At 44.6% G+C, this 26,305-nt stretch overlaps 1 protein-coding gene across 10 annotated transcripts in view; it reads right to left on the bottom strand.

Moving 5' to 3' along the window:
• The window catches only part of LOC122565381 (transducin-like enhancer protein 4), a 215,465-nt gene that overhangs the window by 146,833 nt on the left and 42,327 nt on the right, over window positions 1-26,305 (bottom strand). Inside the window, exon 1 of one of the 10 annotated variants that reach the window (XM_043721307.2) lies at window positions 22,855-22,912. The exons of the other annotated variants lie outside the window; for them this stretch is intronic. Within the exon in view, the coding sequence (XP_043577242.1) occupies window positions 22,855-22,863 (9 nt within the window). The 5' untranslated portion in view covers window positions 22,864-22,912. Of the gene's footprint in view, window positions 1-22,854; window positions 22,913-26,305 lie in introns of those variants that run through there. 10 annotated transcript variants of the gene reach the window in all.

Below are 26,305 nucleotides of genomic sequence, written 5' to 3'. Positions count from 1 at the left end.
ATTCCATGATTATTACCTTCGCTGCTGCTTGTGACATCTTCCCAAATACAAAATGGCCACTGCGCTTGCCTAAAACAAGTCTCTCACTCCCCATGCAGTTCATTGTGTGTCCCATGCTTCCTGTTATTTGCCAGCTCAGTAACATGCAAAGGCTTTCTTGCTTCTGCTTTCTGGCAATTTTCTGCCCCGTCCTTTCAAGAGCTGACGACTGTCCCCTTCCCTCCATCACATAAACAATCCTGCATCCCACTGATCTATCATCAAGCCATTCCCCTGGTGTCTCTCCTCCCAAGGGTCACCGGACCAGAGACGTTAACTCTGATTTCTCTGCAGAGATGCTGCCAGACCTGCTGAGCTTTTCCAGCAACTTCTGGTTTTGCCTCTCATTCTTTTGTCACGTTAAAACCGGCTTTAGCTGTCCCACTTCTGCAATAATTTGGAGACACCGGTGTTGGACTGGGGTGTACAAAGTTAAAAGTCACACAACACCAAGTTACAGTCCAACAGGTTTCTTCAATGGCAGTGCCACTGGGCAGCCACTGACTGGATGGGCGACCATCTCGAAGGAGAGAGTTTGTAGCGAGGGGTGGAAGTGGAGGGAAAGGTGAGGCTGCGTTCAATCTCTTTCCTAAGATATAATCTACAATGTAAACAAACCCATAACAGAAACATTCCTTCTAATTGACTGGCCGTGGAAATACAGACAGGAGACAAGTCATTAAGATTCACACCATAATTAAACCTTGTTACACATGCAATCCAATTAGGGCTTATCCCGCTGCCACTGTGTTTATCGCCTGTACAAGTGCAATTGCTTCTTTTTAAAAAAAAACACACACACATTTTCTAGTGGAGGAGGGGATAGAATTTCCCGTCATGCAAGGTGATCCGAGCTGTAGAAAGGAATTAAGAGTGATGGCTGTGTGGGGAGGGGGTGGTGTTGGGGAAAATAAAGGTCTATTAAACAAAAGATGAATGAGAAAATTAGCACTGACCCACAGCAAGTCGTTAAGATACTCGGTGAGCATTATTTGCCATTATACAGATCGATGGGTCGGGCTGCAGCAGTGATCTGTCACAAATGTACACACGCTTCAGTAGCACATGAAAATTGTGTTCTCCTTCATTGTTTGTCACTGGGCATTTTGCCAGCTTCATTCTGCTGGCGGCGTGCCTGTTTTTTGATGTGCACACATATTGAGCCTGATTGATAGAGCAATGCGGCAGAACAAATTATGGCCATGAAATCGGTCCAGAGAGCTGGGAGCAGTTCCTGTCCCACCGAGACTTCCATTTATTTGTATTATGATAGCAGCGTCAGCAAGGTCACTGGCAGCCAATTCCCAGAAAACAGCCAGCCAAAGCTATTTACCCAGAAGAGCTCCCTTCTTTTATTTCCCCAGAAAATCAATACTTCCCCATGGTCCTCAAGGCCAGGCTCACAGCCAGAGGCAACTGGCCAATGACACAGCAATAGGGGCCAGGCTGGAGGGGGAGGGGACAGAGGGAGGTGGGGGAGAGGCAGGTGGAGAGACACAGCTATAGGGGTCAGGCTGGAGGGGGAGGGGACAGAGGGAAGGTGGGGGAGAGGCAGGGGGAGAGACACAGCTATAGGGGTCAGGTTGGAGGGGGAGGGGACAGAGGGAGGTGGGGGAGAGGCAGGTGGAGAGACACAGCTATAGGGGTCAGGCTGGAGGGGGAGGGGACAGAGGGAGGTGGGGGAGAGGCAGGGGGAGAGACACAGCTATAGCGGTCAGGCTGGAGGGGGAGGGGACAGGGGAAGGTGGGGGAGAGGCAGGGGGAGAGACACAGCTATAGGGGTCAGGCTGGAGGGGGAGGAGACAGAGGGAGGTGGGGGAGAGACACAGCTATAGGGGTCAGGCTGGAGGGGACAGAGGGAGGTGGGGGAGAGGCACAGCAATAGGGGTCAGGCTGGAGGGGGAGGGGGAGAGAGACAGCATAGGGGCCAGGCTGGAGGAGGGGGGGACAGAGGGAGGTGGGGGAGAGGCAGGGGGAGAGACACAGCAATAGGGGCCAGACTGGAGGGAGAGGGGATGGAGGGAGGTGGGGCTTTTGCCCGAAACGTCAATTTTACTGCTCCTCGGATGCTGCCTGAACTGCTGTGCTCTTCCAGCACCACTAATCCAGAAGGAGGTGGGGGAGAGGCAGGGGGAGAGAGACAGCAATAGGGGTCAGGCTGGAGGGGGAGGGGACTGAGGGGGGCAGGGGGAGGGGACTAAGGGAGTGGGGTGGGGTGAAGTGAGGGGAATGAGGAGTGGCGGGGGTGGGGAGGGGGGGGGGGGAAGAGGCAGAATGGGCAGGGACACAGCTATAGGGGCCAGGCTGGAGGGGGAGGGGACAGAGGTAGGCAGGGGGAGGGGAGACACAGCTATAGGGACCAGGCTGGAGGGGGAGGGGACTGAGGGAGGTAGGAGAGACACTGGGGGAGAGAAGGGGGGTGTGACAGTGACAAAGACAAGAATTTCCATGACTCCTCTTCCCAACCTCAAGGCATCCCAAAACACTTTGCTGCAAATGGAAGGATTTTTTATTGGGGTGTAATCACTGACATAATGAAGCAAACGCAGCAGCCAATTTGCGCACAGCAAGCTCCCACAGTTATCACAACAGTGGCTCAGTGGTTAGCACTGCTGCCTCACAGTGTCAGGGACCTGGGTTCGATTCCACCCTCGAGTGAGGTATTTGTGTGGAGTTTGCACGTTCTCCCCGTGTCTGTGTGGGTATCCTCCCACAGTCCAAAGGTGTGCAGCTTATATGGATTGGTCATGCTAAATTGCCCAAAGTGTGCAGGCTAGGTGGATTGGCCATGGGAAATGCAGGGCTGTGAGGATGGGATGGGTCTGGGTGGGATGGTCTTTGGGAGGTTGGTATGGGCTGAACGGCTTGCTTCCACACTTTAGGGGTTCTATGAATAGCCCAATGATCTGATTGGAGGGGGAGGGGACTGAGGGGGGCAGGGGTGAGGTGAGGGGAATGAGGAGTGGCGGGGGCGGGGAGGGGGAGTGGCGGGGAAGAGGCAGGATGGGCAAGGACACAGCTATAGGGGCCAGGCTGGAGGGGGAAGGGACAGAGGTAGGCAGGGTGGGAGGCAGGGGGACGGGAGACACAGCTATAGGGACCAGGCTGGAGGGGGAGGGGAGTGAGGGAGGTAGGAGAAACACTGGGGGAAGAGAAGCGGGGGTGTGACAGTGGAGGGTGGCAATAAGGAATAAGGAAAGGGAAGGATCGTGAGGGTATTGCAGAATAGGGAAGGTGATGTGCATAAGGGGGGGGGAGAGGTGGTAGATGATGGATCAAAGGCAGTGACAGACAAGAGGAGGGAAAGGCATTTTTTTTTTTAAAACAGCTTCAGGAGGCCACTGTGCAAATAACGGGGGAAGAGGATAGCATTGCTGTAAGGTCACTAGGCTGGTAGCCCAGAGGCCCAGATTAAAGCTCTGTGAACATGAGTTCAAATCCCATCACAACAATTGGTGGAATTGAAATTCACTGAATAAAATTGAGAATTAAAAGCTCGTCTGACTGATGAAGACCTTGAAACAATTATCGATTCCTGAATAAACACAGCAGATTTACCCGCCCTGGCTTGCATATGATTCCAGGTTCCTAGCTGACCTCCAAAATGGTCTAAAGAGCCAATCACAATAAGGATGAAGATTGGACAACAAATGTTGGCCTTGTCAGCATCGCCCATGTCCCATGAACAAACAAATACATCTTAAAAGTGGGCTCTGCGATGCTCTCTACCAGTTAACTTCCCACCTGCTGCTATCAGATGGGGAGTCGGCAATGGCAGGGGTCAATTCCAAGGCCTCCTAAAATGTCGCCCCCTGTTTAACATAAAGAGTAGACCAGTAGATGGGTGTCTCCAATCATTTCCAGCGATGAGTTCCAAGTGCATACGGTCAACTGCAGCTTGTAAAAGTAAAGTGTCTCTTCACTACCTATTACACATGGGGCCTTCCCACTGGAGGACACTGCTTCCACCACTCTCCCCCATTCAGTTTTCAGTCAGACACTCATCAATGGTAGCTGGACCACGTCAGCTGGAGGACCTTTCTCCACTGAGTGCTGTCGGTCATGCCCTCTGTAAAAGTGCCTTCACTTGAAGCCATTTATTATCACATTGATTTGAGAGTGCTGAGTGAGGTCACTAGCCACAAAAAAAATCATTATTTTACATTTTTGATCTAATGTCTTCTGGACTACAGCGGCAAACTCCTCCACTTAGAATTTATAACAAGTTGGCGATTATATACGGTGTAATGGAAATTCAATATATAATGAGCTTGGCCTACAATATGATTGCAGTTTTCAACCAGGACTCCGAATGCAAATTATCAAGAACATCATTGCAATGTGTGTTTCAACTTGCCAAATGGTTACAGTGAGTTGAAGCATACAATGGGCGCACTGACAATCTGGGATTCTACTTTATGATTTAGTGCCTCCCATCAGCTTAACCCCCTGCTCCACGTCACAAGATGCAGATTCTTGCCAAAGTGACAGTAGGCTCCATTAGCTCACACAGTTGGCCATTATCGAAGGTGAATCTTGATAGCGAAATATTAGGAGACTATCCGGCGCAACGTGGGATCACCATAACCCAACCTCATCCCTAACACCGAATGCCTTAACTTGCTCCTTTCTAGTGCAGAGCCGGGAGTTAGGGGTTTCTGGATGGCTTTTCCTTTTCATTACTGAGTCATGCCTGGGCCAATTATTGAAGGATATCATCATCCTGGGTGATAAAATCAAGGTGAACCATATGGTGAATCCAGGACCTTCTGATTTGAACAGTTTTATCTTCCCATCAATCCAGCAGGAAATATCAGATTATAACACATCCAGACTATCAGAGTGCAGTGCCTGGCACTCATAACCCATTGTATGCTTCAACTCCCTGTAACCATTCGGCAAGTTGAAACACGCATTACAATGACTTACTTTGATCATTTGCATTCAAAGTCCAGGTTGCATATTATCACACTGTATATTAATGTTTATGATCACAGCCACAGGGAGAGAGAATAAACTGGTCTTACTTGCTCTTTACCCTAGTTGTAAGGGAATAGCAATGCCACGGGCATGTTACGTGCAGGGATTTTACAAAAGCATTCTTGGAATGCTGGTGTTGCTTGCTAGGCCTGCATTTATTGTCCATCTGTAATTGCCCTGGAGAAAGTGATGGTGAGTGGCCTTCTTTAACCACTGGTACATTGATTTGTAGCTGCTTAATACAACCAAGTGGCTTGCTGGGCCATTTCAGAGGACTGTTCCTTCTTTTCTCATTCATTCATAGGAAGTGGGCATCGCCAGCTGGGCTGGCGATTATTGCCCATCCCTAATTGCCCAGAGGGCAGTTAAGAGTCAACAACATTGCTGTGGGTCTGGAGTCATGTGTAGGCCAGACCATGTGAGGACAGCAAATTTGCCAGATTGATTCCTGGGTTGGTGGGACATACGAGGAGGTTTTTGGTTGGGAACAATTGTTTGAGATTGCACTCACTGGGGTTTAGAAGAATGAGTGTGGGAGAGTTGCAGAGGATCTCATAGAAACCATAGAACAGGATTAAACAGATTAGAGGCAGGAAGGATGTTCCCAATGGTAGAGAGAGTCCAGAACCAGGGTCATCTTTTAAAGATAAGAGGTAAACCTTTTAGGATTGACGTGAGGAGAAATTTCTTCACCCAGAGAGTGGTAAGTCTGTGGAATTCACTACCACAGAAGTGGTTGAGGACAAACCATCGTGTGCTTTCAAGAAAGAGGTATATATAGTTCTTGTGGTTAAAGGGATCAAGGGATTTGGGAGAGATGGGGGGGATTAGGGTAGTCAGCCATGATCATATTGAATGACACAGCAGGTTTGAAGGACCGAATGGCCTACCTCAGTTCCTATCTTTTATGTTTCTTTTGTTTTGATTTCTTTGCCAAGAGGACATTAGTGAACCAGACGGGTTTTTCTGTCAGCCGGCAATGCTTTCGTGGGCATCACTGGACTCCTATTTCCTATATTTTATTGAATTCAAATTACTCGCCTACACTTCTGTGGGTCATGGTCACATGGAGGTCATTCTGGGCAAGTGTGTCTGATTTCCTCCCCCCAAACGGAGAACGACATGGATTTTATGAAAAATCTGATTGTTGCGCAACCCTTTTATTAGCAAACGGAATTTAAATTCCCCCAGCGACTGTGCTGGGATTTGGATTCATGCCTTCTGAGTATTAGCCTCAGCTCTGCATTTAGCAGTTCAGTAGCACTGGGCAGTAATTAATCACAACAATGGGGAATCTCTCACACTGCCAGAAATCTCCATGTAACTCCCTGGAGGGAGGGGTGATGAATAAAGCGCAAATAGGTACAAAGTGGCCAGAGGTTGGACTGCTGCAGGATTGAGGACACTGACAGACACAGAGGTGGTGGTTTCCAGCAATGAACACAGGGAGAGGCCTAGGGTTAACAAGGAATCCAGGCCACGTGAGGGGTGGGGAGTGGGGGAGGTGATGAAATGGAGGGTGGGGGAGGTGCAGCCGATTGTCTAATAACAAAACCACCACCCCACTACCTCCCCCACCTTTCCCAACTACAGACCTCCAAATAGACATTGCTTTTTTGAACAAGGGAACCCTCACTGCCCTCTCACAGGAAGGCTATGGGGAAACCCCCATAGGGTTTGCCTTTTGCTGATAGTCGAGTACCAGAGGTATTGAGTAGAAAGGGGGTCATCAATTAAGGGTTTCAGTTGTCAGGAAGGTCACCCACAAACCACTGCAATCACCCCCTCCCCCCCCCCCCCCCCCCAAACCCAGATTTAACTCAGAAAAGAGCCAGGGTAAACACCTGGCACAGTCGTGTCTGGTTCAATGGCCCCCAAACTGCATTCAATGCCATCAGCCACCCTCGCTCACGTACTGTGGCACCCACAGTGTAAACCACTCCCAGTTTCACAGCTACTAAAAGGAACAGATATTCACAGCAGTGGTCCTGCATGAAGCCCGTCATTGGGATTCAACAGACCACGTTCCCAGACACATGGAATAGCAGCTTAACCCGCCAGCCCTGCCTCTCTTCCACTCAGGAACCCCTTGTGTGACTGAAATAAGAATAACCACAGCGGTCCTCTCTGTGCGTCATCAGTATACATAAAAGAACTGTTAAAGGGCATCAGACAGGCTAAAATACACCATTTGTTCTGCACTCATTTGCTCTGTTCTAAAACATCATGTTTTGCACTGAATTATGTATATAGCTGTTCACCGCCTACCGAGTCTTCTCAACTCATCATAGTTTATCTGTTGACGTATCTTGGCTGGGTTGTCTGTTCAGAGCAGCTAATAGGAAGGGGGATGGGTGTCCACAAGATTGTGGAATAGGAAATGGGTTCCTGCATTTAGTCATGCTGCCTAGCTGACTCAGAAAGTGATAAGTAATCACAGTAGCAATTAGGGTTGCTTCGAATATAAAATATGATTTCTGTGGTTCTAAATACAACAAACAGAAGGTTCAGTGGTGAGTCAAGAGATTCTCTCAGCTTATTAATTGTACCTTAAACAATCTCTACCTGCTGCTTCACCATCTCCCCAGTTATATTCTGACTGTGCTCCCCATAACTCTGGGCAGGGATCACTTGTTGGGTTGTGACTCAGGCTGCACAACTTTGCAAATTATCCAAAGCCCACGTGTACAAAGGATCCACTTTATATGGGATACTTTTGGAACCATCTTGGAAGCAGGCAGCTCCTTATCCATCTAACCATAGACACATTTTAAAGCCAAGAAAACTTAGAGTGTTCCTCCACCAAAAGCTGAGGTTACAAAAGCCTTCCATACCTTTATGTGTCAATGGTCTCTCATAAACCAAAAAACTCTTACTTAAGCTGCCAGGGTAATTGGTGAATGAAAGGATTGTTGGATTTACTGAAAGGTGGAAACAGTATTTCAGAGCAAGACCCCTCCCATAGTATATTAGATCTAGAAATACTCAACTTACATCAGCATCCCACCCCAGGATAGGAGAGTCCAAAACTACAGGGTATAGGTTTAAGGTGAAAGGGGCAAGATTTTAGAGGGACCTGAGGAACAAGTTTTTCACTCAGAGGGTGGTGTGTGTGTGTGGAAGGAGCTGCCAAAGGAAGATTAGATTAGATTAGATTACTTACAGTGTGGAAACAGGCCCTTTGGCCCAACAAGTCCACACCGACCCGCCGAAGCGCAACCCACCCATACCCCTACATTTACCCCTTTAACCTAACACTACGGGCAATTTAGCATGGCCAATTCACCTGACCCTGCACATCTTTGTGACTGTGGGAGGAAACCGGAGCACCCGGAGGAAACCCACGCAGACACGGTGAGAATGTGCAAACTCCACACAGTCAGTCGCCTGAGTCGGGAATTGAACCCGGGTCTCTAGCGCTGTGAGGCAGCAGTGCTAACCACTGTGCCACCGTGCCGCTGCTGGTACAATTACAACATTTAAAAGGCATCTGAATGAGTACACGAATAGAAAGGGCTTAGAGGAATATGTGCCAAATGTTGGCAAATTGAACGAGTTTAGTTTGGCATTATTGTCAGCATGGACTGGTTGGACCAAAAGGGTCTGTTTCGGTGCTGTATGGCTCTATAAAATGGGACTAGATCAGTTTAGGTTATCTGGCCTACACGGATGAGTTGGACCAAAGGATCTATTTCTGTGCTGTATAACTCTATGACTGTTTTGTTTTTCCAGCCATCATTTAATTGGGAGCTCTCTTGCCTTTGAAACAGAACATTGAGCATTCCAGTCCCCACTCCAGGTATTGAGCTCAAAACGTTAAGACCGACACTCCAGTATATTACTGAAGGAACGCTGCACCATCAGAGGTTCCATCTTTCAGATCAGATGTTAAACACATCTGTATTCTCAGGTAAACATTGAAAAAGTGTGTGAGATCTTCTAAGAAAAGCAGAGAAATTTCCAATCCCCAGGTCACGTAGATCCTTCATGCCACAAAGAGAGATTATCTGCTACTTATCACACAGCTGTTCATGTGTGCAAATGGGCTTAAACTTTTCCACCGCTACAACTGTGACTAGCTCCAGATCAGACCTTTGGGGGAGGGGCAGGGTGTGCGATCTAAAAATAGTTCCAAATAGCAGTTGTCTTATGAAGTGACTGAAAGATAAAACAACTGATGGAACAAAAGAAATAACTTGTACCAACAGCAGCTTCAACTGCCTTTGACATGCAGTACCATCAGTAAAACATGATATGTCAGCTACAACCACAACCTGCATCAGTGCTCTCTTAGACCTAAGAAACTCTAGAATGCTGATCCACGAAAAGCTTGGATGTCCCGTTTTACAGGAGCTACTGAGCTTTATTCACATATCATACAAATTGCCATTTCTTCCAAACGACTGGCACATACTGTGGGGAAAGGAGGACATTAGAGGTCAGGCACCCTTGGGATCTCAGTACAAATACAGCATGGATTGGTAAGGAAATCCCAAGCCTGGTGACTAGAGTAAAGGGAAGACCTGGATTAGTGGTGCTGGAAGAGCACAGCAGTTCAGGCAGCATCCAAGGAGCTTCGGCTCCTTGGATGCTGCCTGAACTGCTGTGCTCTTCCAGCACCACTAATCCAGAATCTGGTTTCCAGCATCTGCAGTAATTGTTTTTACCTCTAAAGGGAAGACCTTATCGAACGGAGATAAGGAGAAACTTCTTCAGCCAGACAGTGGTGAATCTATGGAATTCATTACCACAGAAGGCTGTGGAGACTAGGTCATTGAGTATATTTAAGAGGGAGATAGGTAGGTTCTTGAGTATCAAGGGCGACAGGTAGAAAGTGGGAGAATGGGGTTGAGAAACTTATCAACCATGATTGAATGGCAGTGCAGACTTGATAGGCTGAATGGCCTAATTTCCACTCCAATGTCTTCTGATCTTACCATCAGGATTCTACATACAAGAACAGACAGTCTGAAGTCAGCTGCTTGCACAATGCTGGCTGCTGATAGTGGCTCTGCAGTTATCACTGCTACCTCACCGTACCATCAGGGACCCAGGTTCAATTCCAGCCTTAATAGACAATCGCTTTGGAGCTTGCATATTCTCCCTTTGTCTGCATGGGTTTCCTATGGGTACTCCACTATCCTCAGACAGTCCAAAGGTGTGCAGGTTATGTGGACTGGCCACGCTAAATTGCCCAGAGCATCCAGGGATGTGCAGGCTAGGTGGATTAGCCATGGGAAATGCAGAGTTATAGAGTTAACATAGGGGGTGAGTCTGGGTGGGATGCTCATCAGAGAGTTTTTGTTGGGCTGAATGGCCTGTGCCCACACTCTAGGTATTCTAGTTTATAACTAAGTGAGTGGCCACAGCATAGCCCATAGGGAATGGGAGGGTTCGGAAGATGCCTGCACGACTCCAGCAGGGGGATACTTCTGGGTTCGAAGCACACAGTTCAAGTGGAGAAAAAGGAGAAGAAAAGCCTGCATTTAAATAGCACCTTTACACTCCAGGGGCATCAAAGCATTCTACAGCTGATGGATCTCTTTTGCACTGCAATTAATGTGCAATCAGTAGAAAGTGAGGCAGCCAATTTGTACACAGTAAGGTCCCACAAACAGAAAATGGGATCAATGATACAGTTAACCAGCACCTGTGGTGTCGGTTGAGCGAAAAGTATTGGCCAAGACACTAGAAAAACTGATGCTTTGAGATTCTCAACCCTTGTGTTCATTTGAGGAGACAGTGTCAACAGATAACATGTGATCTGTACAACAGTACTGCCAGCATTGCAGCACACCCTCACAATTCCATCCTGAAGATGCCCGTTGCAGATTACACATTCCAATCATGTTGCACACCAACTCTGCTGTTCTCTGTTGATTTACTCTTTGCATGAAACAACTGCTGTGTATTTACATCAGAGCTCAACTAGCCCATCTGATATAGTTATTGACTGCACTCTGTGCATTTTCTAATTGGTATTAAGCACACAGTTGCTCCAGCCAAGCATAGCGGTGCCTGCCCCCCCCCCCCCCCCATCCCCACACCATGTGGAGCCTGTCCTTCAGCAGTTCAGGTATTTAGGACCTAATTCTTTCGAGGTAAGCCACCCTCATCACAACCCGCTTAGATGGGTAAAAAATCTTATTAAACTCAAATCTGCAGCCAGTAATGTAAGCTTTAAACATCAGGCACAAATTGGAGAGTGCGGACTGGGAAGGGTGAGGGGGAGCCTGGTAACAAGAGAATGGTTTCAAAAGTCGCACAATGTGCAATTACTCAGCCACTCCCAAAGAGCCCAGGGGAGTGCAAGTGATGGACCTGCACACTGACAGACTAATGAATAAACCAAATTTGGTGAGGTCCCAGCAAGCAACCCAGTGGGGAAGTGTCAAATTTACTGTATTGAGTAAGTATGTCATATTGAATATTTAATAGACTATTTACTATACTGCTTTAGGTTACAGGAGTCACCAATGAGTTATCAGCAAGACAGAAAGAACCTTAAAATAATAATAATAATAAAAAGACAAAACAAAGTAATAATGGGCCCCTGTTACCCATCTACAAAGGGCAATTGCAGGCCAGGTAATCTGCTGTCTGACATTATGCATAAGCCCACATCTACTCAAAGACATAGCAGCATGACTCATGGCTTTCTCCCACTCATCACATCATCTGAAAGGTTTTAATTAACGGAGTCTGTCCGTTGCAAAATACTCATTAGCTTTCATCACCCGAGTGAGAGACTAAAATCTTTAGCCTTCCTTGTTCTACAGTAATATGCTATCCCTGGATGTGACAGCCTGCCTTTTAAAGAGGGAAACAACCAATCTGGTGCTGACAGGTTGGTCTCGCCTTCTGTGTCGGAGAAACTTAAAGAAGCCAAATTTAGGCCAAATGACTCTGTCCTCCATCCGCCCCCGATAGTGCTGACCCGATCTCAAAGAGTCTTGCAACATTCCCCTCTTGGCATTTTAATTCATTAATGCGTTGTTCAATCTTAAAAGGAAAGATACATAGTTTTAACATGCCCTATTTCATACAGTAATGTTAACCGAATGGGGGAGCTTTTCAGTGGGAGCTTCTATCTTATATTTCTGACAGAGAGAACACCAGAGAACAATAAACGCAAGCCTGTGTCAAAAATTTATTGCAATCTTTTGTTGCCATTGTTTGCAATGGGAAAATGCCAAAAGAATGGGCTATAATTCTTCTTCCTGTACCCACTGGTACCAGTGAATTATTGTGAAGAGGCACAACAGAGGCCTTCTTAATAGGAACTGCTCTGTAGTGACTAAGTGCTCCCTTTATACTGTCACTTATAGTAAGTGAAAGTTGTAGAGAATATGAGAATGGAACAGGTTTATGTCTGGGAGAGTTTTCTTTTTGCAGAGGTTCCTGAAAAACCAGTAACTTTGCTAACGTTATGTCTCCAATTTCTCCTGTGAAATCGTGTACTTTGAACAGATTCTGGACTTAATCTTTTGCCCCTTTTCAGCACTAGAATGTAAAAAGAAAGAAGAAGAAGAAAAAAAAAAAATCGATTGCTCCTGCCTTGGTGACCGCACAATTTGATTTCTCTATATCCCTTAAATACCATGTCCGAGAGGGAGGCAGTGGCCTAGTGCAATTGTCACTGGACTGTTAATCCAGAGAGCTAGGTAATGTTCCTGGGGACCCGCATTCAAATCCCACCTGATGGTGGAATTTGAATCAATAAAAATCTGAAATTAAAAAAGAGTTTAATTGCAGATTGTTGGAAAACCCCATCTGGTTCACTAATGTCCTTTAGGGAAGGAAATTGCCATTCTTATCTGGACCGACTAAATGTGACTCCAGACCCACAGCAACATCGTTGGCTCTTAACTGTCCTCCAGGTAATTAGGGATGGACAAAAAATGTTGGCCTTGCCAGCAGCGCCCCCTTATCCCATGAATGCATAAAATGAAAGATAAAGGCCTATTGCCAAGGGGATCAAGGATTACAGAGAGAAGACAGGAGAATGGGGGGGGGTTTGAGAACTACGTCAGCCAGGATCGAGTGGTAGAGCAGACTTGATGGGCCAAATGGCCTAATTCGGGGTTTCTTTTTTAAAAAAAAGGAGGCACATTTCCAAAGATTTAGACCTATTTACCATGTGTATGTGGTGTGGCGATCAGGAGAAACTCTAGCCACACACTGGAGTGCAGAGTTCATCGCCAGTTCTTCACTAGAATGTAACATGAGACTTAAGAGAAACTAAAATGACAAACTACAGTGACTGGTACCCACCAGATTGAAGAGGACTTGTTAATTACACCACTGTCAACTTTTCTTTAATTTAGTCATGGGATGTGGACGTCACTGGCTAAGTCAACATTTTCTGCCCATCCCAAAGTGCCACGGAAGGGGTGACGGTGAGCTGTCTTTTTGAACCGCTGCAGTCCATGGCGTGTAGGGACACCCTCAATACTGTGAAAGAGGGAATTTCAGCTCTTTGACACTGCAGGTGTGGCAGTATAGTTGCAGGTCAGGCTAGTGGGTAATTTAGAGGGGAACATGCAAATGGTGCTGTACTTATACAGATTGCCCTCGCAATTCAAAAGTGGAGCGTTCCCAGGAAACCTTTTGTAGGCCGGAAATTGCATAAAGCGAAGATGCGTGATTAAAAAGGGAAAAGGTATCGCCGTTTATTGTAAAAACGAAAATTCTCTTTGGATTCACAAAACAGGTACTAATGTAGGTCTTTTGTAAAAGCCGTATATGAAATTGTGTATAGGGAATGTTCGAAAAGCGGGGGATACCTGTACTCAAAACTAATCTGGTGCACACAATTTCTACTGAGTACCCATCCTCCATCCACTGACTGCATTTTGCCCGCAAAAGAATCTGGTTCTCATCAGGAGCCTCAGCTATAGTTTCAGTTGTGAGTTTGCTGTGGTTCATGGAGTCTCTGTTCAAACTAAAGCCATCTGGCATAAAACTGACCTGGCCTGTAATATGAAGCCTGCCAAACATTCCTGAAGAAGGGCTTATGCCAGAAATGTCGATTCTCCTGTTCCCCGGATGCTGCCTGACCTGCTGCGCTTTTCCAGCAACACATTTTCAGCTCTGCCAAACATTACACCTCGTCACAAACTCATTGGTCAGCACAGCCATGTCAATACACACTTGGAAACAATAGTCACTGGGGTGTCCCACTCCTGGTTACAATGATTCTGGTCAGAAAACGCATGCCAGTGAGCCTAGAAACGGGAAGTTAAAGGGCGTTGCATCTCAATCAAAGAGGTCCCAGAATTCACACTCCAAGCTGCTGCTCGAGTCCCTGCGACTAGACATCAACAAGAATAAAAAAAATTTACAGAGCAGGTTAAAAAGAAATAAAGAAGACAGAGTGCAAACTGGAGGTTTTCCTAATATCTCCTTGACTGGAAATCTTCCTACTTTTATGTTTAACAAAAAAAAAATCAAACAAGGACAACTTGAACGTACATTGAATTGGATTGGAACAGGCTCAAGACAGTGAAATGAGACGGAGAGACAGGAAATATTACAGTGGTTCGTGTCGGGGGAGGCTGGGGCTGAGACACATCATTGAGATGGAGTGGATAGAGCTTTAATCTAATCGAGCCATGTTATACATGATGTGGGAGTGTTCAATTTTGAAATTAAGTGGCAGAAATGAAAAATGTTCAATTTCTAGCATTAAAATTATTCACCCGAACATGTTAATCATTTCCTCATAAAAGTGCAAGGTAAACACAATGGTTTTATTCATTTCATATTTCCATCCTGTAACAAAGTAGTGACTGTTAAGCAACCTGCAGTTGCTTCCAGTATATTAATAGATAATAATTCATCATAAGTGGAGTCTATTTATAAATGAGTTCTACCACAAATCAACCACGATCTAAATTAATAGTGGAATAGGCTCAAGGGGCTGAATGGCCTACTCGGTTTTCAATATTTCTCCACAAGGACGGGTGTTTACTAACTGGCATAGTTCTTGTGTCAAAGCTCAAAGATATTGTATTAAATTCTTCTAAGTGCAGCTATTAACTTGTCTAAACTTTAAAAGTAGCACAAAGGAATTTAGCACCATCTCCTTAAGCATTCAAATGGGAACCGTGCCAATTAAGAAGCACGCCCTGCTGTTTTCACCAGCTGTCCAGGCCCTAAGCTCTGGAATTCCACCCTTCAGCCTCTCTGCCTGCCTCTCCTCTAAGACGCTGCTTAAAACCTGCCTCTTTTGCTCAGCATTTGGTCACCTGCCCTAATATCGCATGTGGCTTGGTGTCAATTCTGTAACACTCCGAGACACAAAGGTCCATTTTACTGCATTAAGAACACTATACAAATGCAAGTTGTTGTACAGAATGACTATTTAATCATAAACGTGCTCAACTGCACCTCACGCAATGTAGTAAAAAACACTGAACTGGATGTGGTGGTCTCAGTTGTATCAATTCAGTTCTCCGGTTTGATCCCTCTTCAGTGCCCGGTTACTCTATTTCAACCTTGGGACTTATTATAGGCACAACAGTTAACTGTACATTCGAGCCAACGCTCTCACTTCATTATTCATTGCAACCTGCAGGGAATGTCGTGCATTGCTAACACAACCTGCCCACATTGACGGAAAGGGAACAACATCAGACAGACTCTGTAAATAGCCCTTGATGTTCCCTGCTAAGTTTGCCTTGTCAGATCTATCGTTCCTGAGTATCGGATTGTGGCATTACCTTTGCAAAATAGATGAAGAAGTTTGTTTTCTTCAAAAAAAAAGATTGAAAGCAGAATAAACTTCTGCCTGTATTCAAACGAAAGCCAGTGTGTTAAAGAGTATTCCATGTTGTACTCTTCGTGTCAACATCTGGGACTTCTTGATCAGGAAGCAGAACAGTCAAATGCAAAAACAATGTTCCCTCTTCTCTGCTTCAACAACATGTCTTAACCTCTAACCTCAGAAAAGCACTGCACCAGCCTTGACATTTTCATTTCCCACGTCGTTCAACCCTGTGACCTTTCTGTACGAAACTGCGAGAACAGTAGCGCACTAGCATCTGTTATAGTCTCCCTGTGAGATATTGTCAGTTTAAAACATGTTCATGCCAACTCACAGCCGTTCATCTGCTGTGGACCTGCACCCATTTGGACCTGTGTTATGGCTGCCGGAATCCATTTCCCATACTCTGTTCCTGACAGCTGGTATTACGTTTAACCTCATCAGTCTGAGCTGGACTCAACTTCAGGTTACAATGGTGACAAGATACCAGGCTCAATCCCAACCAAGGTGCCGGGTCCCTAATTGGAGAGCTCGCCCACAGCCAACGCATATCAGCTCCCCACCGAGTTAGTGCTGCAGACAGGGCCTTACACTAAAGGCTCCTAAAAAAACCTCTTCCTTCTATAGTTTCGCCCAATGGAGCAGAATGGAGTTTGGATGGGTGAAGATGGATAGGTTCCTGCTACTGACCACATGCAAAAATAGCCAAGCGTTAAGGATTTGGAATGCGCTGCCCAAGCGGGTGTTGGAAAGAGTAGCTATCAAAGTGAATTGGGCAAATAATTAGAGGGAAAAAGAATGCAAGGAGATGAGGAAAGAGGGAACTACTTGGATTGCTCTTTGAATTACAAGCCAAAGGGCGTCTTTCTGCATTTTACTATTCCAGCTGAGGATTGAATTCTGCTTCGAGGCCTTCCATAGTCAAACAGCCGAGATTCACTCCTTGACACCCATGTTGAAAGAACAAGTAATCAAAATAACGACCTAGCTTATTCAGTATGAGCTGTCAGGAGGGGCACAGGGAAGGAAATGGAGAAAAACAACTGCAGTTATATCATAAATGCAAAGATCTCTTCTGAAGGCACGCTAGACTTGTCATATTTATCCAATTTAGTTTGCACTGTTTCTGCAGTCAAACATCAAGAATACTGAGATATAATCCTCAGAGACACACATGAGCAAAACTTAACAAACCCTGTGTTAGTAGGTCCTTCAAAGCAGAATGTACAAAAAAAAAACTGGAAATTGTAAAATAGCCAGGAATAAAGCAGAGGATTATGAGGATATGGTGAGATGAAGAGGAAGAGGTTCCTCTGCAGCAAAAATAGCAGCAGAAACCAGTCAGGCTGAACGGCCTGTTCCTGGGCTGTCGCTGCCTATGTAATACTGTATAACGAGCAGTCACTTTTAGTCACTGAAGTGGTGTCTCACACCATAAAAAGTATGCGAATCCTGCCTGCAATGGCATCTTTTCCCCATTGAGGCAAAGATGTTAATGATTAAAGCTGTAAATACATCAAAAGCAATTCAGAGAAGGCTTATTGGACTAATACCTGGAATGGACAGATAGTCTTATGAGAAACAGTTGGACAGATTGGGCGTGTATCCATTGGAATTTAGAAGAGAAAGAGGTGACTTAATAGAAACATCTTGAGGGGTTTTGACTGGGTGGATGTGGGAGATTGTAGAACTAGGGATCACTGTTTATATAAAAAAAACTGATACATCTACAGACACCAACACTGAGCATTTTCATCTTCAACTATTAGCAACTGCACATGTGCACAATATTCAACCCATTGTTAAACATAAATGTTCTACTTTAACATCTAAATTTCCCTTAAAATGACTTACTCTTTCAGGAAAAGTATTATTCAGCAGTTCTCACTTGTTGTTAAACTATATTTAATGAGGGAGATCGCTGCTATTGTGCTTTGCCAGAGTGTCAGCAAGCGCAGTGCTTACAAATAACAGGTTGCCCTTTCAGGCAGAGATTACACTTTTTATTCCCACAGAGGCTGGTGAATTTTTGTACAAGGCACAGATAGATTCTTAATAAACAAAGGGATAAAAGGATATGAGCCACAGTCAGGAATTTGGAGTATCAACGATCTTTCAAAGGAGGCTCTAGCGTCCAAGAGACCCACTCCTGTTTGTATGTTGAAAACTATACTTGGGCGTTTGCCTACCCACATTCATTCTGAAACTCTGGAATACCTCTAGGTCTACCGGCAAGTTCAATTGGAAATTAACCTGGAGAAGTGTCATATTCTCTGTTCCTTATAGGTGTGAACTGTATTCTGCTTTGTAATATTGCACCTAAAGACAAGTATGATTGGCAACAGGTTAATAGAGGGGCCAAAGGGGAACAAATACCTTAATTAACCGGATCCCATCCCCAAATATCCTTTGAAGCTGTACGTTCCAGCAAGGGCTACAGGAGATCAGCCAAAGAGTAAAGCATGGGCCATCCCCTCCTTTTCACCCAGGGAGCAAAAGCCAACTGAACAAAAACCACTATCCAAACAGCCATCAGAAGATCTGGCAGCATCTATGTCGTGCATCATGCTGACCTACATAGTTCATTACTACAGCAGTCCACACGCTAATGGGGAAGGCCAAAGGTTCCAAAGGCAAACCACATCCGGCAAATATTTCAATCTTTCAGAATCTCTTTAAGAACACAGAACGTTACAGCCCTCGATGTTGCACCAACCTGCAAAATTAATCTGATGCCCATCTAACCTACACCGTTCCATTATTATCCATATGTATGTCCAATGCCTGTTTAAATGCCCTTAACGTCAGCCAGTCTACTACTGTTGCAGGCAGGCCATTGCATGCCTCTACTACTGAGTAAAGAAACTTCCCCGATATCTGTCCTAAATTTACCATCCCTCAATTTAAAGCCACGTCCCCTAGTGTTAGCCTTCACCATCTGAGGAAAAAGGCTCTTACTGTCCACCCCATCAAACCCTCTGATTATCTTACATATTTCATTTAGGTGACCTCACAACCATCTTCTCTCCAATAAAAACAGCCTCTGTTCCCTCAAACTTTCCTCTTAAAACCTTCCTTCCATATCAGGTAGCATCCCCCTTTGTGGGCAGCACTGTGGCACGGCGGTTAGCACTGCTGCCTCACAGCGCCACAGACCCAGGTTCAATTCCCACCTCAGGCGACTGACTGTGTGGAGTTTGCACATTCTCCCAGTGTCTGCGTGGGTTTCCTCCGGGTGCTCCGGTTTCCTCCCACAGTCCAAAAATGCGCAGGTTAGGTGAATTGGCCATGCTAAATTACCCGTAGTGTTAGGTGAAGGGGTTAATGTAGGGGTGGGTTGCGCTTTGGTGGGTCGACGTGGACTTATTGGGCCGAAGGGCCTGTTTCCACACTAAGTAATCTAACCTAGTAAGTCTCCTCTGAACCCTTTCCAAAGCTTCCTTATCCTTCCTATAAGGCAGGGACCAGAACTGCATGCAATACTCTAAGTGCAGCCTTACCAGTGTCTTATACAGCTGAAGCATGACCTTGTGGCTCCGAAGCTCAATCCCCCTAGCAATAAAGGCCAACACACCATATGCCTTCTTAACAACCCTATCAACATGGGTGGCAACTTTCAGGGATTTATGCACCTGGACACCGAGAACTCTCTGTTCACCTACAACTGCCAAGAATTTTACCATTAGATCAGTACTCTCCATTCTTGTTACTTCCTCCGAACAGAACTACCTCTCACTTTTTGGCATTAAACTCCATTTGCCTCTTCTCAGCCCAGCTCTGCATCTTCTCTATGTCCCTCGATAGCCCACAACATCCTTTGGCCCTATTCACAACTCTGCCTACCTTAGTATCATCTACAAATTTACTAACCCATCCTTCTACACCCACCTCCAGATCATTTATGAAAATGACAAACAGCAGTGGCCCCAAAACAAATCCTTGTGGCACACCACTAGTAACTGAGCTCCAGGATGAACATTTCCTATCAATCACCACCCTGTGTCTTCTTTAAGCTAGCCAACTTCTGATACAATCCCAAAACTCCTTATTATGTGCAGTAGCCTTCCGTGTGGAACCTTATCAAACAGCCTTAATCAAATTTATTTCAGTTCCTGCTGCTCCACTTCCTTTTCATTGTCATGGGTCAGAGGTAAAAGTTAGTGTGAGAGAGTTTTAACCTCATCATATTCCGTGTGTTAATGTTGCTTGCTGAAAATTAAAACTCAAATGGGATCAAAATGTGGGTACCACCCTGTGGATTGTGCCAATTCCAAAGCACAGAGTGCTTCACCTTTAATGCCACACTGGAATGGAGGAATTGAGCCCATGGTGAAAGGACTTTGAATATTGAAGCACTGTATTTACACTAGACACGTCTAAGCTCATAACGAGGGCATCAATAACACGAGCAGAAAGTACACTGCTCCTTAAACTCAGCTGTCTCTGCCATCCTTCCCCTATTGATTATTAATGCATCAATCCTTTTGAAGGCCTCCTGTTCTCAGCAGATGCTATAATTCAATCTCATAAGATCTTCAGAGTGCAAGTGAAACATAGCAATGCTTAATTCATGCACTGGTCAAGTGACTAAGGTGAAGAGAACAAGAAGGTAACCTTGATAGGATGGATTCATTCCAAGATAATGAGACAGAAGAACAAAATAAAGACTGGAATAAAATGTTATTGTGGCAAAACATTGACTATAGTTTTGGGGGGAATATCAATAACTGTTCGCATTAAAATAATCAGTTAGCAGTGCAGTTACAGAATGCTCTGGATCATTGTTCGATCAGTTCCATTCAGGGTCCCTCTAATCTCAACGGTTTGCACTGCAGAGGATTCAATTAATGGTTCTCCTAAGTGTTACTGATTAACTAATGCTCCCATTTGAAAATAAGACCTGCTGTAGTTTTTAGTCTCAATTCGAAACAATAAGAACTTTTATTGTGCATTTACATAACACAGGAAATTCCAACTTGTGATGCTCAAACATTATTTCTAGCTCCAAAGTCAGGCAAGATACACATAAAATATGATGTTTATTTCCTCCTGATGGAATTCAATTTTATGAGTTTAATTGGTGGCTAAATCCAAAATCAGAACACTTAAATTTTTAATATCCACAGCTTGAAATATTTATAAAGTAAAGTAATGGAACAACAGTTAAACTCGGAGACAGTATGTAAACACATCTCCAACATCTTCTCTTCCTGTGACACTGTTCTAAAATATATTCCTTAATTTTAATGAAAAGCAAAGGGATAGACAGCCTAAAGTTCAATGGAATGGGTTTAAGACATTCTAGTAGATGAAATACTCCCTAAATTCAAAGGCTGTATTTTCTTGGGATTAATTTAAAGCTAGAGTTATTGTTAACATTGAAGTAATTGCGTTCAGAAATCCCAACCTCAAGGGTATAGGATACAGCTTTTAAGAGATCCATAACCTCCATACAAAAATAAAGCAGCTTGCATTTATATAGCGCCATTAGTGTAACAAATCACCGAAACGCACATCACTAGTGCACTAACAAAACTTAGAATATTACATTGTGAGGTCTGGTGCTAAACACTGTCCCAAAAGGTTAAGTTATAAGGGGCATCTCGAAAGAATGATCAAGATAGAGAGGTTAAAGAAAGAACATCTGGGGCTTATAATGAACAAACAAAAGCAGTGCTAATGGTGGAGCAATGAGGAAAAAACACACAAGGACATTCAAGATGCCAGGACTGGTCAAACCCTCATATTCCCCCGCCAACCTTCCAATCAGGACACATTGAATCTTAAACCTTGGATAAAAGAAACTAGTGACTGAAATGCTAACAGTAGCTTGTGGGTTACACAGAAATCTGGGTCTCTGATAATCATGTCTTTTTAAAGTGTGGGGAAGAATTTGGGAACTATTCACTTGCCATCAGTAATGCTGGTTCAGTTAAAAGTTTAAAAGAAACTTTCCATAACACAGAGCTGCTGGTTGCATTTCTTCCTGATTTGCATGGAGACCACTAACCAAAGTTGTATAGGATTCAGAGTATTGATAATTAGATCTTTTAACCATCCCCTGCATCCCTGTTGCCTGATTGTTGTTAAACTCTTGACCATTTTGACTGCCCAGCCACAGGTGCTGTACTTCAACAAGTAACTCCATGTGAATTGCTTTGAAACTGTATAACAGTCGGGGATAAGTGCACATTGGAATTAAACCCCAACAGCAGCATAATCTAATCAAGACTCCCATTTCCCTTTATCATCTCACTTCCTCCTTTTAACTTTCATGGTGCCCCACATTACCATCTTTTACTATATTCCCCAACAATAGTAAAACACAGAAGGGTGTACAGCCTGGCAGAGTAACAGAGCCAATGGTTGGAGGTCTTGCAGCAAAAGATCATTGTGGAATGTAACTGGAAACTACACAATATACATTGTGTGTACACACACACACACACACACACACTCCTGCTTCTGACCTGAACCAAACTCACAGCACACTTAATCTCTAAATAACAGCTAGATGGTCATGGCAAGCATTAGCCGCTTGTTTGCTTTTAAGGAAAAGGAATTGGCTTCGATTTTAACGATGAAAATCTCCTTTTGATGCTGAAGGAGTTCATGAAATTCTAGAATGATAATAATGAGTTTATTTGATTTCAGTGATAACCAAGTGGGGGAAAATGCCCTCTCCTTATCAAGCAATGTCACCTCACCCTCATTAGAGGCCGTTATTAGAATGTTCTGCCTTGTGTCAACAGACCTTGATTCTCTGGTTTATCTTGTGTAATATTTAATATTACATGGTCTGACAGACTGTATTGCACCCATTGCATTTGGATATCCCCAGCGTGCTATAATGCAGGTGTAATATAGTCAGGATTTATTATTGCAATGCCCTGATTAAATATATGCAGGATTGCATCGATTTTACAGAACAGAACCTCGCCATTCAGCCCAACTGGTCAATACTGTATTTATGCTATACAGGTTCTCCCATGTTACTTCACTGAACCCTGTCTACAGTTTGTATTCCATGTCCTTCACGGATTCCACGAGCTTGCAGTTAAACGTACTTTTGTCATTGATCTCAAATCGATCCACTTTGTAGCAAGTTCCAGATTTTCATCACTCTGAACACATTAAGCGCAGTCATGCAAAGTATCTGCCTACCTGATGCAAAATCAAAAGAGGAAAGGTCAAAGAGGATTCATTGAAACTAATCACTGATAAACTCTATAATTTCACCGCACCACGATCCCCCAACATAAATCTTGACTATATGGTTTGTGTCAATCACATCCTCTCACATCCTTGCCACAGTGATCCTCCACAAGTAATGTCCTTCATTCCTCTCATACGGTTGGGGATCAGACCAAACTCCCTCACAATATGTCCTAACTTTTTCTCATTTTAAAAGGTAAGTGTCAGGTGTTGCACTCCAAGTGCAAGTCATTGGTCAAACTATCAGGCTTGAAGCAAAGCATACTTTATTCACACACTATTGTTAAAATGTAGACAAAATAAAATTAAAGAACAGGCTTAACTGTAATTCTATCAAATACTTCAAATAATAACCTACTCATTACAATGCAGTATCATCTCATAAGCACACTCTTGGCAAATGCAAATTCAGTCAAATAGGTTGTCTCACATGCAATTCTAGCAGCAGGAGGAGAACCTCAGCTTTTAGCTGTAGCAAAGGGGGGCACAGAGGAACAGACAGAGCGACAGACAGATGTAGTGGCTTTTACAACCCCAACAACTACTGAAAGCTTCACGAAAATCCTAGTTCTGTGGGATCTCGATCCAGCTGCTTCTATTGTTCCAACTTTAAAGAAATTCCCAAGATATTACAAGGTGCTTACTTTATTGGCTGGGAACAGATTGCTTCACACTTCTGTCTCAACCTCCTTTCATAAAACAAAAAAAAGACAAAATACACCTCTTAAACCCATAAAATCACCACATGTACAAACCATTGGACAATTCTCACAGCTCTCAGTCACTCTCACTCTTTGTTGGAGAAGACAGTACACAACTTGGTGAGAGGCAATGTCTTGGACAGAGTGAGAGGGGTTGGCCTATAAGTGACAGGTGCGTAGGTCAGTCACTGATGTCTCAGGCTATCATACCCCACTGGGAAGAAAGCTTTGTTTCAGGGGGCTGCAAGGTGATGGAGAATTTACTGGAAGGTTCCCAGCCTCCCAAGGCACTGGTTCTCAAACAATGTCAAGAGAATTAATCGTTTGCCCAAAGACTGGTTTTCCAGATGGATCTCTCTCTACCTCAGAGGACCACATCGCTGCAGCGGTTGGTGATGTGATTTCTGCTCCTGGGTCTTGGTTGAGTTGGAAGGTGGAGTTGCCCAAGTTGTTCCCACACTGTGGTGAAGCCAGGAAAGAAAACTTAGCTGAAAGGGAGTGAAATATTCAGAAGGTGCCTATGAGGCTTTCAATTAGCTGTCATGGTGGGATCTCATTCTCTGAAGCAACAATAGGCTCAAACCTGACCAGGGCTAGAGCTCCTTGTTAAAGCTTTCCCAGCCTATCTTTTTCACAGAGGTGGCTCTTGGCTCTGTGCACTCACTTCAATATCCCTGGCAAGTCAATTCCACTCCATGGTGCACATTGGAAAGCAAGGAATGAATGGTTAAAACAGTTGCTCATTGCTTGATCGTGGGGCTTACTGCCTGAACTTGGAACATGCACTGGGAAAGCCAGAAGACAACAGAAAGAAGTTGGGTAATGATCCAACACTCATCCCAACCTTCACATCTCAGAACTTGCCTCCGAACTGGCTCGGAAAATTCTGCCCAACGTCTTGGAAAACAGGCTCCCAGATTTCTACATTGCTATGTCCATCTCAAAGAGTCCAAGCAGTTTTGACAAAATGGGGGCGTTTTAATGTGAATACCTGGATTTCACCACAAGACGAAGGAGTAGACGCAGGCTATTCAGTCCATTGACTGAATCCTTGAGCCTGTTCTGCCATTCAATATTATCCTAGAGATTGTACTCCACTCCATTTAGGAGCCTTCGTTCTGTATCCCTCATTATTTTTAACCAACAAAAATATAAATCAATCTTAGTGATGACATTTTCTATTGATGTGGTCACAGCAACTTTCTGGGCAGAGAGCAAATTCGAGATTTTCACATTCTTTCTGTGACAAAGTGTTTGTTGATGTTAGTCCTGAACAACCCAGTTCAAAATTGAAGATGACGTTTCTTTTCTGCACTCCTGCCTCTCTATCACCCTATCCCATCCCCTCACCATCTTAAAAACATCTCAATTTGACAATCTTCGATCAATAATTATTATTATTTTATTTATTGTCTCCAAAGAAAGCACGTGTCCCCTGTGTAACCTAACCCTGTAGTTAGGCACTTAACATACAGCCTGTGCACACTGATCACTTTCAATTTATAACAACATGAACCGCTATTGTGATGTAGACAAAAATGGCAGCTGATTTGCATTAATAGCATCATACAAATGAGGAGCAGTTAGTTTTCAGTGGGTGTTGGTTGAGAGTGAGAGAGAGGTATTGCCTGGTGTCATCTGCAGAACTGTCTAGATTACGCTATGGAAGCTTCCAGAGTTCAGTGGAACCGCTGGGACAGGCAGACAGGAACTTAGGGCACGGTTCATTCTGAGGAATGGCACTTCCCACAAGGTCACACTTTCTGCCAGTATTGGCCTGGCATTAGTAAGGTCAATCTTGGTGTGGCCTTGCCGCTCACAGCTATCCGAGTCAGAGATAGCAGCACGGTCTACTGAGTGAAGCTAACTTTGTCCCCATTTGGCAACAGAACCGAGCATTGGAGCAGCTCCTTCTGGTTAAAGTGGTTGAGCTGCTGACGCTATCATACCGCCTACTTGCACCTGTGGTTTTGGCGTTGTAAACTCACTCAAAACACTCCTATACAGTCAGCAGAGTTTATACAGACCAAAAAGTGCATGAAAAAAAAACAGCAGCAGCTTTAATTACACACTACCCACAGACCACAAACTAATCATGGCACAAACACATCACATAAGCAATTTTTCCTCAGTGCTTGTTTGCAGTCCAGACCAAAACTGACATCACCCAGCACAACACATACCAGCCTCCCCACTACTGAGCTCCAAGCCTGCCACAGTCAACGGTTAAGGCGTTCTGTTGTGACAAGTTAACCACAGCATCGACCTTCCCTTTGCCAGTCATGGGCGCAGGTCTGTGCCCAAAACCTCGCCTGGCTGGGAAAGGCCTCTGGAAAAATCACCTCAAGGGTCACTGTATCCAAGATTGCAAACTGGAATACAGTGAAAAGCTAAAGTGGAGCCAAAACACAGTGCTGGGATATTACTCCGACCAAATAACAAACTGCTGCAGTAACTCAAGTTTTTGTTTGGACGTCATGGCGAATAATTGAGAGTTAGACAACCACAGGAAGGCAGACGGTGTTTAAATCAGGACAATTGCCTTGAGGCCCAAGCACCAAACACAGCCACTGATCCGACTGCAGATTTGGTTCTCTTTGGG

This window comes from Chiloscyllium plagiosum, unplaced genomic scaffold (genome assembly GCF_037043375.1).
Source record: "Chiloscyllium plagiosum isolate Xiang-an unplaced genomic scaffold, Cpla_swu_hap1 HiC_scaffold_28, whole genome shotgun sequence".
NCBI classification, from domain to species: Eukaryota; Metazoa; Chordata; class Chondrichthyes; order Orectolobiformes; family Hemiscylliidae; genus Chiloscyllium; species Chiloscyllium plagiosum.
Note: the sequence above shows the minus strand (reverse complement) of the source record. Positions and strands in the feature narration are given on the sequence as shown.